This window comes from Rhinoraja longicauda, chromosome 33 (genome assembly GCF_053455715.1).
Source record: "Rhinoraja longicauda isolate Sanriku21f chromosome 33, sRhiLon1.1, whole genome shotgun sequence".
NCBI lineage: Eukaryota > Metazoa > Chordata > Chondrichthyes > Rajiformes > Arhynchobatidae > Rhinoraja > Rhinoraja longicauda.
Window position 1 is genome coordinate 15,752,215 of NC_135985.1, and position 17,229 is coordinate 15,769,443.

The 17,229-nt window shown below is 45.5% G+C and overlaps 1 protein-coding gene across 5 annotated transcripts in view; it reads right to left on the minus strand.

Moving 5' to 3' along the window:
• Positions 1 to 17,229, minus strand: part of frmd5a (FERM domain containing 5a) — a 136,053-nt gene that overhangs the window by 39,851 nt on the left and 78,973 nt on the right. For 3 of the 5 annotated variants that reach the window (XM_078427421.1, XM_078427418.1, XM_078427420.1), the window contains exon 2: positions 10,507 to 10,611. In XM_078427421.1, the coding sequence (XP_078283547.1) occupies positions 10,507 to 10,611 (105 nt within the window). The remainder of the gene's footprint in view (positions 1 to 10,506; positions 10,612 to 17,229) is intronic. The other 2 variants (XM_078427422.1, XM_078427423.1) reach the window with 1 other exon arrangement.

Here is a 17,229-nt window from a genome sequence, read left to right on the forward strand (position 1 = left end):
GGTTTCTCTGGTTCCTCTCACTGAGCCCCACCTTCATCAGATCAGCAGGCTTGTAATAGGTGAATCTGATGAGTGTTTCCAGCATTCTCTGGTTTTGTTTCAGATTTCAGCATCTGCAACTTTTTGTTCCAATTTCCTATCTGAATGGTGTCAGATTAGGAAACGGGGAGGTGCAACGAGACCTGGATGTGCTTGTACATCAGTCACTAAAAGTAAGCATGCAGGGTCAGCAGGCAGTGAAGTAAGCTAATGGCACGTTGGCCTTCATTGAGAAAGAATTTGAGTTTAGGAGCAAGGAGGTCCTACTGCAGTTGTACAGGGCCCTGGTGAGACTGCACCTGGAGTATTGTGTGCAATTTTGGTCTCCTAATTTGAGGAAATTATTGCTATAGAGGGAGTGCAGCGTAGGTTCACCAGGTTAATTCCCGGGATGGCAGGACATGACAGGTGATGAAAGAACGGGTTGACAGGGCTTGTAGTCACTGGAATTTAGAAGGATGAGAGGGGATCTTATAGAAACATATAAAATTCTTAAAGAACTATTAGATAGGCTAGATGCAGGAAAAATGTTCCCAATGTTGGGGACTCCAGTACCAGGGGTCACAGTACCTAAGGGTAGGCCATTTAGGCCTGAGGTGTGGAAACATTTTTTCACCCAGAGAGTTGTGAATCTGTGGAATTCTCTGCCACAGAAGGCAGTGGAGGCCAATTCACTGGATGTTTTCAAGAGAGAATTACATTTAGCTCTTCGGGCTAAAGGAATGTAGGGATAAGGGGAAAAAGCAGGAACGGGATACTGATTTTAGATGATCAGCCATGATCATATTGAATGGCGCTGGCTCGAAGGGCCAAATGGCCTACTACTGCACCTATTTTTCTATGTTTCTATCGTGCAGTACATCACCAACCTCCATGTAGAATGCTAGCAGGCATCAATATTAATTAATTTCCTTCTCCTGAGTCACAGTGAGATCATCTAAACTCAATTACTGCAGGTCACTGCAGTGAAAGGAGATCTTCACCCCATTCATCTTCTGTACAGTTGAGTTTAGCACCATGAACAAACAGGTTCTGACTGATACCGCAGCACAAAATCACTTCCGAAAGCTGCTGCAACAAGCACGGATGAAGCGAGGTGATTGCAATGTCAAACCCTGTCCAGCAAATATTCAAGGGCCTTGGGATTCCCAATGCTTCAGGATACTTCAGGAATTATGGATCAACAGCAATCTGGGAGCAGATTCCCTATGGTATTTCAATCATTGATTGATTGTTTGAACAATCGTTCTGTAAACAGGCCCTTCGGCCCACCAAGTCCATGCTGACCATCGATCACTTGTTTGCATTAGTTCCAAGTTATTCCATTTCCCTATTCACTCCTTACACACTCGGGGAAATTTACAGAGGCCAATTAACCTACAAACCCACACACGTCTTTGGGATGCGGAAGGAAACCAGAGCACCCGGAGAAAATACACACATTCACAGGAAGAACGTGCAAACTCCTCACATACAGCATTTAAGATCAGGATCGAACCAGGGTCTCTGGCATTGTGAGGCAGCAGCTGCCCCACTGTGCCATCAACTTGTAAAGTTTCAATTTGCTCTGTAGGTTTTGATTAGTTATTGCAAACGCAGTTTGACTAAAGTCAGAAAACACACAACTAGGAAATGAAGATTCTGCCAGTTTTTCAATTTGCCAATGGATGTAAATATGTTGAATGATCATTCCACCAAGGAGGTATCAGAGGGGGGTGAGCATTTGGAGACAGGAGGGTCATGTGATGAAACTCCAAGCAAAGCTGTCACCCCAACTGAGCTCAAATGTTTCAAGGCTCTGTGTTCTCCAGCCTGTGACCACCTCCAACAGGACCTCCAGCCACACCCTGCCTACTCTCCACCCTGTCCCGGCTCTGCAGATTTAGCTGAATGCTCCCGAGTCATGCCCAACAGATGCTGTCGGTACGGAGTTTGTACATTCTCCCGGTGACTATGTGAGTTTTCTCCGTGTGCGCCAGTTTCTTCCCACACTCGAAAGATGTACAGGTTTGTAGGTTAATTAGGTTTGGTACTAATTGTAAATTGTCCCTAGTTGTAGGGAGTGATTGCTAGTCAGTGCGGACTCGGTGAGTCAAAGAGCCTGTTTCCGCGCTGTATCTCTAAAGTCTAAAGTTTAAAATCTGCAACATAACAAAGTAATAAATCCACAAGTTTATAATTAATATACCACGTTCCCTGTTGTTTTGTGAGCACCTTCATTGAGATTCATATTACACTGACAGAGACCGTTCAGCCCATTATGCCTGTGTTGGATCTTTGTAAGGACCCCCATAGGGTCTCTCTCCAGAGCTTTTTCCTTCCTCCCTGTAATGTTCGCCCCTTCAAGTTCATTGTTCTATAGCAAGTTCCTTATGTTTCCACTCTCTCTCTGTCCATTCAAACATTCCCTTCTAGTTCATAGCTTGCTGTCTGAGTTGACTCCCTCATCCCCCTCTGGTTATTTCACCAGTTACATGAAATCCGTAGCCCAGGTGACCCTCCCTCTCCTTGTTCTCTCTCAAAGCCCTTCATTTAAACTTGAATTAAATGCGACTTTAACTTTTCAAGCGAGAGGAAGAATCCTATTTTCTGCAATCTGTCTCCCGACACCGTAAGAGTGACAATTCTGTTGAAAGGCATAAAATTATACTCATGACGTCAAATGGTGCCATGGCAACCCTCAAGAAGGGATGCCCTTGTGCAGGTCCTAGCCATGAATTAAGAGCAGTGATTTAGTACACTCCACAGGGAGAGAGGGTGAGCAAGGGATCAGGAATATAAACTCTCCTCCAAATCAATGTCTCATATTTCCAATTCTCAAAGTCACCCGTTTAGTTTAGGTCAGCTTAGTTTAGATACAGACCAGCGATCACCTGTACACGAGTTCTATCCTACAGACTAGGGGCAATTTACAGAAGCCAATTAACCTACAAACACGCACATCTTTGGACAATAGACAATAGACAATAGGTGCAGGAGTAGGCCATTCAGCCCTTCGAGCTAGCACCGCCATTCAATGCGATCATGGCTGATCACTCTCAATCAGTACCCCGTTCCTGCCTTCTCCCCATACACCCTCACTCCGCTATCCTTAAGAGCTCTATCCAGCTCACTCTTGAAAGCATCCAACGAACTGGCCTCCACTGCCTTCTGAGGCAAAGAATTCCACACCTTCACCACTCTCTGACTGAAAAAGTTCTTCCTCATCTCCGTTCTAAATGGCCTACCCCTTATTCTTAAACTGTGGCCCCTTGTTCTGGACTCCCCCAACATTGGGAACATGTTTCCTGCCTCTAACGTGTCCAATCCCCTAATTATCTTATATGTTTCAATAAGATCCCCCCTCATCCTTCTAAATTCCAGTGTATACAAGCCTAATTGCTCCAGCCTTTCAACATACGACAGTCCCGCCATTCTGGGAATTAACCTAGTGAACCTACGCTGCACGCCCTCAATAACAAGTGGACTGTAAATAGGAGTGTGGGAGGAAACCGAAACACCCAGAGAAAACCCATGCGGTCACACGGAGAACGTACAGATAGCACCCGCAGTCAGGGTCATACCCGGGTCTCTGGCGCTGTAAGGCAGCAACTCTATCGCTGCGCTACTGGGGGAGTTGGGGTACTGGAGTAAACCCACTGACCTGTCGCTTGCATGAGGCTCTCTCTCCTGAGAGATAAAGTGGCAATAGGAGGGCCTGAGAATAGGGTCATGGGACACAAATGATTCAAGTCAGGTCAAGTCGACTTTATTTTCATATGAACATGTATTAGTATTGGTATTGATTTATGTTTGTCACATGTACCGAGATACTGTGAAAACCTGTGCACTACCCAGCCAAATCATACTATACATGAGTACAATTAAGTTATGCACAAGTACAACTGGTAGTGCAGAGAGAAAATACCAACCTGCTGAGTGTAGCATTACAGAGTAACAGTTATAGAGATATTGCAAGGTCTGCAATTGGATTGGTTGGAAGATGGGGCAGGTTGGAAGATCGGTTGGAACTATAGCTGAACTTATGCGAGAACATCGAGGTACAGATACAATGAAAGTTCAACCCTGCATCTCAACACAGCAGTCCATGGTACAGAGATGCAGAGTAAGCACGTAAGGTTATTAAAAATAATTATTATATTCAATTTCATCAAACCACTGCAGGCACAGTGCATAGAATTGTGACATCAACCTCAGCATTGGAATGTCCAAGCAGAACCTACATCAGTTAGGAGACAAAAGAGACCGCAGATGGTAGAATTTGGAGCAACAAATAAATCAGAGTTTTTTCCTGCTGTTGGGAAGAACTAAACCTGATTGAAGAGTCAAAAACTCAGACAGCACAGTAAAAGGCCCTTTGGCCCATCATGTCTATGCTCACCATCGCATCCACCTACACTCAACCTATTTTCCAGAATGTGGTCTGTAGACATCTATGGCGGTGAATCAGGTGCTTGTCCAGGTAAATACAATGAGAGTTTCTGCCCTCATCACCCTTTTAGGCAGTGCATTCCAGATTCCAAACAATCTGGGTCAACAGCATTCTTTCTCAGATCCTGCCAAATATCATCCCCTATCCTAATATAACTATGCCCTCCGATTATAAGATTCTCCACAACGGTAATATGAAGACTTTAACCATTGCTGATTAAATGTACAGGAACTTCAGGAGAGACAGGGGTGAGGGAAAAAGAGGAGGCTGGAGTTGCATTGTTGGTTAAGGAGGATGTCACGGCTGTGTTCAGAGGCGACATTGCAGGTGGTTCATCTAGTGAGGCTGTATGGGTGGAGTTGAGGAACAAGAAAGGGATGATCACCTTGTTGGGGATGTACTACAGAGCCCTGAATAGTCAATGGGAATTAGAAGAACAAATCTGCCGGGAGATTGCAGACAGCTGCAGGTCAAATAAGGTTGTTGTAGTAGAGGATTTTAACTTTCCCAATATAGACTGGGAAAATCATAGCGTGAAGGGTTTAGATAGGGTGCAATTCCTCAAAAGTGTCCAGGAGAGTTTTCTTAAGCAGTATTTGAAGGCCGCCACACGTGAGAGGGTAATGCTGGATTTAGTATTGGGAAATTGGGAAGGGCAAGTTAATGAAGTGTGTGTGGAGGAGCCTTTTGGGACCAGTGACCACGATCCGATTAGGTTTAAGATAGTTATGGATAGGGACAGAGAGGGTCCACGTGTTAAAATGCTCAACTGGGGTAAGGCCAACTTTGAGGGTATGAGAGAAGGTCTCGCTCAAGTTGACTGGAGCAGGTTATTAGAGGGGAAAGGAACATCGGCCAAGTGGGATGTTTTTAAAAGTGTACTGAAGAAAGCTCAGGATATGTAAATCCCATTAGCGTGAAGGAAGCTTGGCTGACGAGAGAAATTGAGACATTTGTCAAAAACAAGGATGATGCATGGGACAGGTATAGGCAGCTGGGATCAAGTGCATCCCTGGAGGAGTTTCGGGAACTAAGGAGTAAATTAAAAAAGGAAATCAGAAGGGCAAAAAGGGACCAGGGGATACTGTAGCTCTGGCGGGTAGCATTAAGGACAATCCCCCAAACATTTATAAATACATAAGGGGGAAAAGGGTAACTAGAGAGAAAATGGGATCTCTCAGGAATCAAAGCAGTCACCTCTGTGTGGAGCCACAGGAGATGGGCAAGGTACTAAATGAGTATTTCTCCTCTGTATTCACTGAGGAGAAAGACACTAGGACTGCTGAAATTGGGGCAGTCACTGGAAGTGACTTGAGAGCAGTCAGGGTTACCGTCGAAGAAGTACTGAAGGTACTGTCATGTTTGAAGGTAGAGAAATCTCCAGGGATTTATTCTCAGATATATCCGAGGACATTGCGGGAAACCAGAGTGGAAACCAGAGTGGAAGAGCCCTGGTTGAAATTTATGAATCGTCCTTAAATGCAGGAGAGGTGCCGGAAGACTGGAGGGTGGCAAAAGTTGTGCCTCTTTTCAAGAAGGGCTGCAGGAAAATTCTGGGAACTATAGGCCAGTGAGCTTAACATCTGTAGTTGGTAAATTACTGGAGAGTATTCTGAGGGATAGGTTAAACAGGCATTTGGATGGGCAAGGGCTGATTAAGGATAGTCAGCATGGTTTTGTACATGGGAGGTCGTGTCTCACAAATCTGATTTTTTTGAAGACGTGACCAAAAAGGTTGATGAGGGCAGAGCTGTGGATGTTGTGTGCATGGACTTCAGTAAGGCGTTCGACAAGGTTCCTGCTGCTGGATGGCTGCTCTGGAAAGTTAGATCGCATGGGATCCAAGGAGAGATGGCTGAATGGATAGCAAATTGGCTCCATGGAAGGAAGCAGAGAGTGATGGTGAAAGGTTGCTTCTCGGACTGGAGGCCTGTGACTAGTGGTATGCGTCAGGGTTTGGTGTTGGGCCCATTACTGTTTGTCATCTACATCAATGATCTGGATAAGAACATACAGGGCAAGATTAGCAAGTTTGCTGATGATACAAAAGTTAGTGGTTTTGCAGATAGTGAAGATGGGTGTGAGAGATTGCAGCAAGATCTGGATTGATTGGCCAGGTGAGCAGTGGAATGGTTGATGGAATTTAATGCAGAAAAGTGTGAGGTGTTCCATTTTGGGACGTCGAACAAGGGCAGGACCTACACAGTAAATGGTAGTCCTCTGGGTAGTTTTGTAGAGCAGAGGGATCTAGGAGTGCAAGTGCATGGTTCCTTGAAGGTTGCATCACAGGTGGATAAGGTGGTCAAAAAGGCTTTTGGCACTTTGGCCTTCATCAGTCAGAGTATTGAGTATAGAAGTTGGGAGGTCAAGTTGCAGTTGTATAAGACGTTGGTGAGACCTAATTTAGAATATTGTGTTCAGTTCTGGGTACCATGTTATAGGAAAGATATTGTCAAGCTTGAAAGGGTTCTGAAAAGATTTACAAGGATGTTGCCAGGACTAGAGGGTGTGAGCTATAGGGAGAGGTTGAGTAGGCTGGGTCTCTATTCCAAGGAACACAGGAGGATGAGGGGAGATCTTAGAGGTTACAAAATCATGAGAGGAATAGATTGGGTAGATGCACAGAGTCTTTTGCCCAGAGTAGGGGAATCGGGGACCAGACTGAGGTTCAAGGTGAAGGGGAAAAGATTTAATAGGAATCCGAGGGGTAACTTTTTCACACAAAGGGTGGTGGGTGTATGGAACAAGCTGCCAGAGGAGGTAGTTGAGGCTAGGACTATCCCATCGTTTAAGAAACAGTTAGACATGTACATGGATAAGGCAGGTTTGGAGGGATATGGACCAAGCACAGGCAAGTGGGACAAGGGTAGCTGGGACATTGGTGGCGGTGTGGCGGGTTGGGTAATATGTCTCTATGACTCTAAATGCTCATCAGCAATACAGTTTTAACTGGAGGATGCTGAGTTTACATCAATCCTTGCATGTTGGTATGTAAGTAGGACTGCAGATTGACATTCTAACCTTCCAATTCACCATGGCAGTGGCATCCACGGGCTTGTTACAGATGCCATGTTGGGAGAGAGAAAGGACAGGTGTGTTGGATTTACCAGCGAGCAGGAGTGCAAGTCTATCTCTCAGATCCAAAGTGTGCAGTTGTGATCCCCCTAAGAAGTTAAGGATGTAGTTCCGATCTCCCAACCTATCTCATTGCAGCCCTTGCATTTTTTTAATCTGCATTTTCTCTTTAAGTATAACACTAAACTGCTGTAGCACTATAATTTGCACTCTGGTATTTTTCTCTAATGCACTACCTGTTGTACATGTGCATGGCTTGATTGTACTACTTGTGTCTAGTAGGATTTGACTGGATATCATGTAAAGTTTTTCACTGTATCTTGACATACATGACAATAATAAACCATGACCATGCCAATATATTGAGGTGGGACTGGATGCGTCAAGCTTCTGCACTCTTGTTGTTTTATGGGAAAGTTGTGCTAAAATGGTGTTTTAATAAACTAATCCCAATGAATTACAAACACAGCAAACACTGACACAACATTTTATTTAATATTAATAACTGACACAGTAGTTTATATTTTGCCTACTGTATAAGCCGTCCTTGGGTTACGAAGGCTCGACTTATACACACACCTACTTACGAACAACCTCCCATAATATTATTAAATCCATGTAAAAAGTCTGATGTAAAATGAGTGTTCGTTACCATGAATGACAAAACTAGTTTCATCTCCCTCTCTCTATTTTAAAATGTTCTTTCTTGTCAGTCTGCCGTAATTTTGATGCCATTCTCTCTAATAGTGTGGAGGTGTGTAAGTGGAGTGACTTTTATGTATTTTCCTATTTATGGTCAAAAGGAGTTAGCGGCAGATACTATAACAGCATTTGAAAGACACTTGGACAAGTACATATATAGGAAAGGTTTGGAGGTATATGAGCCAAACGTGGGCAAATGGGACTGGCTTAGATGGGGCATCTTGGTTGGGTTGGGTTGAGCAGAAGAGCCTGATTCCGTGCTGTATGACTCAATGACTACAAAAATTGTCAAATGGAAGTCCATAAAAATGGAAACAGTTCGTTACCCGAGGATAGCCTGTATTGTAGAATCCAAGGGTCTCTCTGGGCAATGATATTTTTGCAACAATTATGGATGGATTTTCGCTGATGTTGCATACATAATCACATCAACCCAAGTTCCAACAATTCACACTGACAATCTCCAAAACCAACATAAGTGCTGGAGAAACTCAGTGGGTCATGCAGCGCCTGCAGTCTCTTATATCTCCAGAACTAACTTGATTGCCACATCCCAAATGTTAAATTTTCTGTCAAAACACTAAAATCTAAGACACCAAAAGTGAAACAGCTTTACTCGACTTAAAGGCACAGATTTTACAGGAAGTAACAGCGGGTGAACAATGCCCTTGGTTACTGGGCACTAATTGGCAGCAACTACAACGAGCAGTCGATGCCGCTCAGGGTGGGAATGGCAACAACTGGTCGAATGATTCGCAGCATTCTGTTAACTTCACAAAAAGGCATCTCACGTTTAACCTCCCCATGGTATACAGGAGGTTGTTACATTTGCACAATAATTAAACATTAAACTCAGTGCAGAAAATCAAGTCCGGCAATTAACAGCATAATGACCCCTTTAACAATAAAATAATCATTACAGTTTGCCAATTAATCCCATTAACCCAAAAGGTGAACAATTCGCAGTCCAGAGTATCATTTGTTCCATGGTGGACATCTTAAAAAAAATTTCTTTATAATTTTAACTTTCTCTTTATTTCTCTTTCCATCTCCAATTTGACATTGAGTTTCCCCCCGGTTTATTTTTCAGTCCTTTCCTCTCATGAATGAAGGAGATGGACTGTTTGTCTTGCTATTCTTTGTGGGAATATTTTATTGAAACAACCTGCATTTCTATGCCACCTTTCACATCCCTTTCAGGCCACCCCTAAGCAATTAACCTACAGGGTTCCTGTTTGATGTGCAGCCACTGTTGCAGTGTAGCAAATGCGGTAGCCAACTTGCACATAGCAAGCTCCAACAGACATTTTTTAGAAAGTCCGATTTTGGTCAGGAGACCATGAAGAACTCCTGCCCTTCTTCAAGTCTGTGCCATGCCTTACATGTACATGAGAGAAGAGAAAGATTCAAAGTCTCATTCAAAGGACAGATCTCCGATGATGCATCATTCCCTCAGTAACGCACTAGAAGAAATGTAACTAATAGAGGAATGCCGCAAGATGCCTGCTCCAGTAAAATCTGGCCCAATACCATAACGTTTCCCTCCGAGGACACAGCCTGCTCTTGGACCTTGCATGAAGCCAACTTAACACTGAGCCTTGCCGAATCTAGCAGAGGCGTTTATTCATGCAAGGGAGAAGAGGCTGGTCCTTGGTAAGCCTGGCTTCTCGGTCAAAGATCATCTCCTCCTCTCTTATATATGGTTGCCACTAACAGTGAAGGTGAACTGACGGATCTATTGATGGGTTGGACGGAGTTCAAGAGTAGAGACCAAAACATTAAACTTGGAGCCAGACCCTTCAGGAGGTGTTTCTTCACAGCAAGGGGAGAGGATATTTGCTACATCCTCCCCAAAAAAATCTGGAGGCCAAATGCAAGTGTCAGAATTGAGACTGATAAGGTTTTTGATGCTGTGGGAATACAGGTTAGAGAACCAGGGCATGTAAATAAGGAGCAACCACAACCTCACTGAATGGGAAAACAATTGTTACAGCCACTGTATTGATAATGGCCTTCCCTTGTTCCCACGGGACCAAAGATGCACTAAAATGTTTCATGAGATGGAGAGCCAACACTAATGCATAAATAAATCCATTCAGCCCTTCAAGATTGTCCCAGTCAATGAAATGATCCATGGCTTCAATCTAAAGCATTTGTTTCCAGGATATAAAAGGGGAAGAGATTCTGTGGGGAAAAGCCAGGGTACAATAACTCTGACAGTGCTTGATTGGTGCCCAACAGCCTCTCCCAGAACCTACCCTCTGTTTGTCAGGGTCCACAAACCTGATTCCGAAGTAATCCTTCTCCAGCAGGTTCATGTGATGGCAGAGAAGATCAATCAGATAGTGACCCTTGGCATCCCGCTGTGAAAATAAGAACAAGAACACGAGTTCAATTCACCCTGGATTCACTGCAGCTGAGGCATCCTGTTTGAATGTGAGGCTATTGACTTTGAATCACACCCTAAATGATAGAGGAGCTCAGGAGAAAGTAATTATCAGAAGAAACATTTACTGTGACCAATGAGAAAGATATCCTGTCACTTTTATCCAATTTAATCACTGAGCAAATCTTTTAGATGAGTTATTTATAGAGTCAGAGAGATAAACTGCATGGAAACACATTTGTTCGCCCAATTTGTCCATGCCGACCAAGTTACCTACCTGAGTTAGTCCCATTTGCCTGTGCTTGCCCCATAGCTATCCAGACCTTACCTATTCACGTAAAGAATATTAAGAATGGAAAATTGGTAGTGAACGGGGAATCAATGTGTGAGATGGTAGACTGTGGGTGATTTGACCCTAGAGGAACAAAATGTCCTCTACAACCAAGACACAAGGAACTGCAGACGTGGTTTACAAAAAAAGATACAAAGAACTGGAGTAACGCCGCATCGGAAGAAGGGTCCCAACCAAAAACGTCACCTGTCCATGTACTCCAGAGATGCTGCCTGACCTGCTGAGTTACTCCTGCATTTTGTGTCCTCAACAAACCATTGGATACCCTGAGGATCTCTAGAACCAGGACGAACATATTATCAATACAGTGACTAGTGCCTTAAAATACTGCAGTTGATTGGACTGAAAACTAAAACCGCATTGTGTCCAGTTTGCGTTGACTGCCAGAAAAGGGCATGGGCCTCCAAAGCCCCGGATGACCCTGCCTCAGTCCCCAAGGCTGACGTCAGAAGATCCTTCATGAGGTTGAAACCTCATTAACGATGTGGCTGTGATGGCTGCATTCTCAATATCTGCATGGACAACCTAGTTGGAGCTTTCACTGATATCATCAACCTTTTCCTTTGGTCTGAGGTCTCCGCCTAATTTAAAAGGACATCCATAATCCGGGTGCCCAAGAAGAGTAAGATGATAAGAGTCAATGACTGCGGACCAATGGAACTCATTGTGCGGAAGTGCTTTAAGAGGTTGATTATGACACAAATCAACTCCTGCCTCAATAATGACCTGGACCAACTTCAATTGGTCTACCACCACAATAGATCAACATTTATCTCACTGGCTCTCCACTCTGTACTGGACCACTTGTCAACATAAACATGTACATCAGGCTGTTGTCATCAACTATAGCTCGGCGTTCAACACCATCATCCCTTCCAAACCCTCAGGGAATGGGGTATTTGTTCCTTCCTAAACTGAGGGACCATGAACCTGTATTCATTGATGGGACAGCGAAGAGAGTCAACAGCTTCAAGTTCCTGGGTGTACACCTTTGATGATCTCTCCTGAGCTCATGAGGAGATTCAGCATGTTGCCAACTACTCTATCAGGCCTCTACAAGTGAACCATGGAGTGCTTAATGACTGGTTGCATCACAGCCAGGTTTGGTCATTCGAATGCTCAGGAACGAAGGAAGCTGCAGAAGGTGGTGGACATTGCCTGGTCCATCACAGGTACTGGCCTCCCCACCATTGAAGGGATCTACGAGGAGAGCTGCCTCAGGAAGGCGGCTAATATCATCAAAGACCCACATCAACCTGGCCGCACGCTCATCTTGCTGCTACCATCGGGGAGAAGGTGCAGGAGCCTGAGAACCATGACCTCCTGGTTCAAGAACAGCTTCCTCCCACCAATCATCAGACTCTTGAACCACCCTGCCCAACCCGAACCATGACCTTATCTCAGCACCAAACCACTAAGGATTTTGTACAGCTATGGTTGCTAAACATACTTCAGTTTTTGCATTGTCATGGTCAGGTCGACTTAGAATAACTGATAGTTTATTTCCTATTTATTTATCGTTGTTGTTGCATCTAATGTGCCTGCAGCAACTAAGACGTTCATTATTCCGTTTTGATATCTGGTGCATTTGACAAATAGACACTTGAAGAGGCTGCTGTTGGGTATCACCATGTCACCGGCACTCCCAGGAGTGCGATGTGACTGACAGCCAAGGAGAGAATCAGGACTGGGCTTGATGAATGTTTGGGACAATTCTGCACAAACCGACAACATTTCCTGCATGCGTTTTTTTGAGATTTTCTGCACAAGGCAGCAGATCTGGAGGGCTGGACAGGGTGTTCACTCTGTCACTTCAATGGCAGCTCCACAGTAATCACTGCAATGCGGTCTGACATAGCGCGGGGTTGAGAACTAGTCATCCGACACAAGGACATAAACAGTGCAAATGCCCTCAGACCCTGCCCAGGGCTTGCTCCCCATCAACAGATCACAGGTATTGCCTTTGACAACATGCCTCCCTGTGCCAGCAATACGTAGCATAGCCTTCCACGTAACACTTCAGCTCAAATCGCTGAGCTGGCGATCTTGTTAGTATTGGTTTAATAATGTCACGTACTGAGACACAGTGAAAAGCCTTGTTTTGTGTGCTATCCAGGCAAATCATACCATATATGGACACAAAATGCTGGAGTAACTCAGTGGGACAGGCAGCATCTCTGGAGAGAAAGAATGGGTGATGTTTCGGGTCGAGACCCTTCTTCAAACATCAGTCTGAAGAAAGGTCTCAACCCGAAATGTCACCCATTCCTTCTTTCCAGAGATGCTGCCTGTTCCGTTGAGTTACTCCAGCATTTTGTGTCTATCTTCGATTTAAACCAGCATCTGCAGTTCCTTCCTACACAAATCATACCACATAGGGGTACATCAAGCAATGCAAAAAAGATAAACAGAATACAGAATATAGTCTACAGAGAAAGAGCAGATAAAAAAAGTGCAAGGATTGCAACTACGCAGACTGAATCATTGGGAATTCACCCTTAGCTTATTAGACTTTAGAGATATAGCATGGAGACTGGCCCTTCGGCCCACCGAGTCCGCACCAACCCGCGACAACCCCGCACACTAGCACTAGACTAGCACACTAGGGACAATGTACAATTAACGGAAGCCAATTAATCTACAAACCTGTTCATCTTTGGAGTGTGGGTGGAAGCTGGAGAACCTGGAGAGAACCCACATGGTCACAGGGAAAACCTACATACTCCATACAGACAGCACCCAGAGTCAGGGTGGAAACTGGGTGTCTGTTTCTGTCAGGCAGCAACTCTAGCGCTGCACCACCCAAATGTTTATGATGACCCAAACTTAGCCATTGTGAAGGGGCAGCACGGTGGTGCAGCGGTAGAGTTGCTGCCTTACAGCGAATGCAGCGCCGGAGACCCGGGTTCGATCCCGACTACGGGTGCCGTCTGTACGGAGTTTATACATTCTCCCCGTGTCCTGCATGGGTTTTCTCCGAGATCTTCGGTTTCCTCCCACACTCCAAAGACGTACAGGTTTGTAGGTTAATTGACATGGTCAATGTAAAAATTGTCCCTAATGGGTATAGGATAGTGTTAATACGCGGGATCGCTGGGCGGCGTGGACCCAGTGGGCCAAAAGGGCCTGTTTCCGCGCTGTATCTCTAAAAAAAGGCCTAAAATCCTCATGGTCTCATCTACATAACAACAGCCGCAAGCATTAATATAGCACCTTAAGGATGCCAAGTATCCTAATGTGCTTTAGAGGAGAGTTTTCAATCATAAATCTCACATTATGAAAACTAAATGGGAGATTTGAGCTGGTTGGGGATTGAAGCTCAAGTCCTGGCTTATCCACAGTTGCTGCCTGACCTGCCTGACTCAGCTTGATTTTGCAGTCTCTTGTGCCTTTCTCTTCCCTGTTTGATTTGTGATTGTTCAGGTTGATGCTTCCTCCTGCTGACCCACCACTCCTGTGGCCATGAAGCCCAGGGTTGAGTATAATTTGGCGCTGACTAGGCTGGAGTCTCTCACCTGACCCCAATTCCCAGTGGCATCATTGCTGAGATCCCAGTGCCTCACTGCTCCCACCCAGTGGTGAGGGAAGGAATTAACAATGGGATCCAGTGGGATTGGAGAGGGGTAAATGACTGCCCCATTTTATCTACAGCGACCCCCACCCACCCACCCAAATCTCAGTTTGGTTACTGTCAGGATGGTTAGAGAGATGGCCTTGGGCATCTTTCCCGTTCAGATCTTTGAGTATTTTGAATGATTTGTATTGAGGCAATCCAGACATCTGAAATACCTGTGCAGGAAGGAACTGTAGATGCTGGTTTAAATCGAAGATAGACACAAAATGCTGGCGTAACTCAGCAGGTCAGTCAACATCTCTGGAGAAAAGGAATAGGTGATGTTGCGGGTGAGACCCTTCTGAAGAAGCCCATTCGTTCTCTCCTTTCGGCCCACACTGTCTGTGCTGAACATTCTTGCCATAGAGGGAGTACAGAGAAGGTTCACCAGATTGATTCCTGGGATGGCAGGACTTTCATATGAAGAAAGACTGGATAGACTCGGCTTGTACTCGCTGGAATTTAGAAGATTGAGGGGGGATCTTATAGAAACCTACAAAATTCTTAAAGGGTTGGACAGGCTAGATGCAGGAAGATTGTTCCCGATGTTGGGGAAGTCCAGAACAAGGGGTCACAGTTTAAGGATAAGGGGGAAGTCTTTTAGGACTGAGATGAGAAAGTTTTTTTTCACACAGAGAGTGGTGAATCTGTGGAATTCTCTGCCACAGAAGGTAGTTGGGGCCAGTTCATTGGCTATATTTAAGAGGGAGTTAGATGTGGCCCTTGCGGCTAAAGGGATCAGGGGGTATGGAGAGAAGGGAGGTACGGGATACTGAGTTGGATGATCAGCCATGATCATATTGAATGGCGGTGCAGGCTCGATGGGCCGAATGGCCTACTCCTGCACCTATTTTCTATGTTTCTATGAAGAAGAAGGCAGGGAATGGCGTCTCTGGCAAAGCAGCACTGCCCCAGTGCTGCCAATGAAGTGCATGTGTGCGGGGCTGGGGATTGATGGTGTTCTGACTCAACACATGCACAGTGCGGACACTGGGGCTGTGGGCCTCTCAGCTGGCTGTCATCCAGAGATATTGCCTGTGTTTTCCAGCTACACTTCCAGACTGTCAGCCAATTAAACTAATTGCTGAGACCAAACAATGGCAGCGTCTCATTAGTATGTGGCGGACAGAAGCAGGGTCCACTAACCGGTCCCCACTGGGAGGGGCCACGTCAACATCAGAATGCTAACTGGCTAGGAGAGCAAGATGCGACTGTTGCCGTGGTAACCAACGGGATCACACCCTGTCGAGGGAGGGAGGGCTTGTTACTCAATGAACACTGAACATCGGAGCCAATGGTATGGCAGTAATCCAGGCAAGCACGAGACGGGGTTGGAGGGTTAGTGGTTCGGTCCCCCCTTCCGACCACCCAGTGAGAGAGACAGGAGCTCCAGAGCTCTCGTCAGAGGGGAGAAACGGGTCCCACACTCTCCACGGCCCCACACCAGGATCTACCCCTTAATGAGGGAACATGGTGTCCCCTTGAGCAACATCAAAGAAGATTATGGCTTTGTTACAGCCGGTCTCAGCAGAACATTCAGCTTGGAGCACGATGTGGGGTCTCAAGTGCTCTGTGTGGGCAAAAGTGCCTGGCTCTGATCTCCCTCACCACTCATCCCTCCTTAGGCTACGCACAAAATTACATAATGGAGTCAGGACGACGGGTTCAAATCATTGCTGCCTCCAAAGCAACAGGAGCAGGAGCAGGCCATTCAGCCCCACAGTCCTACTGCATGTTGCCATCCAATCCCTGCAACCCCTCACTTCACTTATTATTCCATAACATCAGAACCCTCTGGTCTGGAGTAATGCAACCATTCCCATGCTATTGAGGGCGAGCAGCGTAGGTTCACGAGGTTAATTCCTGGAATGGCGGGACTGTCATATGTTGAAGGGTTGGAGCGACTGGGCTTGTATACACTGGAATTTAGAAGGATGAGAGGGTATCTTATTGAATCATATAAGATTGTTAACGGATTGGACACGCTAGAGGCAGGAAACATGTTCCCAATGTTGGAGGAGTCCAGAACCAGGGGCCACAGTTTAAGAATAAGGACCAGGCCATTTAGAACGGAGATGAGGAAAAACCTTTTCACTCAGAGAGTTGTAAATCTGTGGAATTCTCTGCCTCAGAAAGCAATGGAGGCCAATTCTCTGGATGCTTTCAAGAGAGAGTTAGAAAGAGCTCTTAATGATAGCGAAGTCAAGGGGTATGGGGAGAGGGCAGGAACAGGGTACTGATTGTGAATGATCAGCCATGATCACGTTGAATGGCGGTGCTGGCTCAAAGGGCTGAATGGCCTACTCCTACACCTATTGTCTATTATATGTCCTGAATGGCGAAGCACGTGTACTGAAAGCTTCCAGGTTCCAGCTTCTCCAGTGGTGCCCTCGGCCTCTCCACACCATGACCTGAATTGGGGGAAAGTCCGCCCAGGGGTTTGGAGATGAGGCCTTGGAACTTTCAGAGGCAATAAGGCCCAGAGCTCGAGCTGTTAGATTAGACCGCCTTCTATGATTCAGATAAACATTTGCTGCGTTCAAGGTCAAGCTTCTTTATTTTGGGATATTCAGCTTGTTGGTTTGATGTGAGTTGATGACAATAATGGGAGCATTGTAGAGATCTTCAAT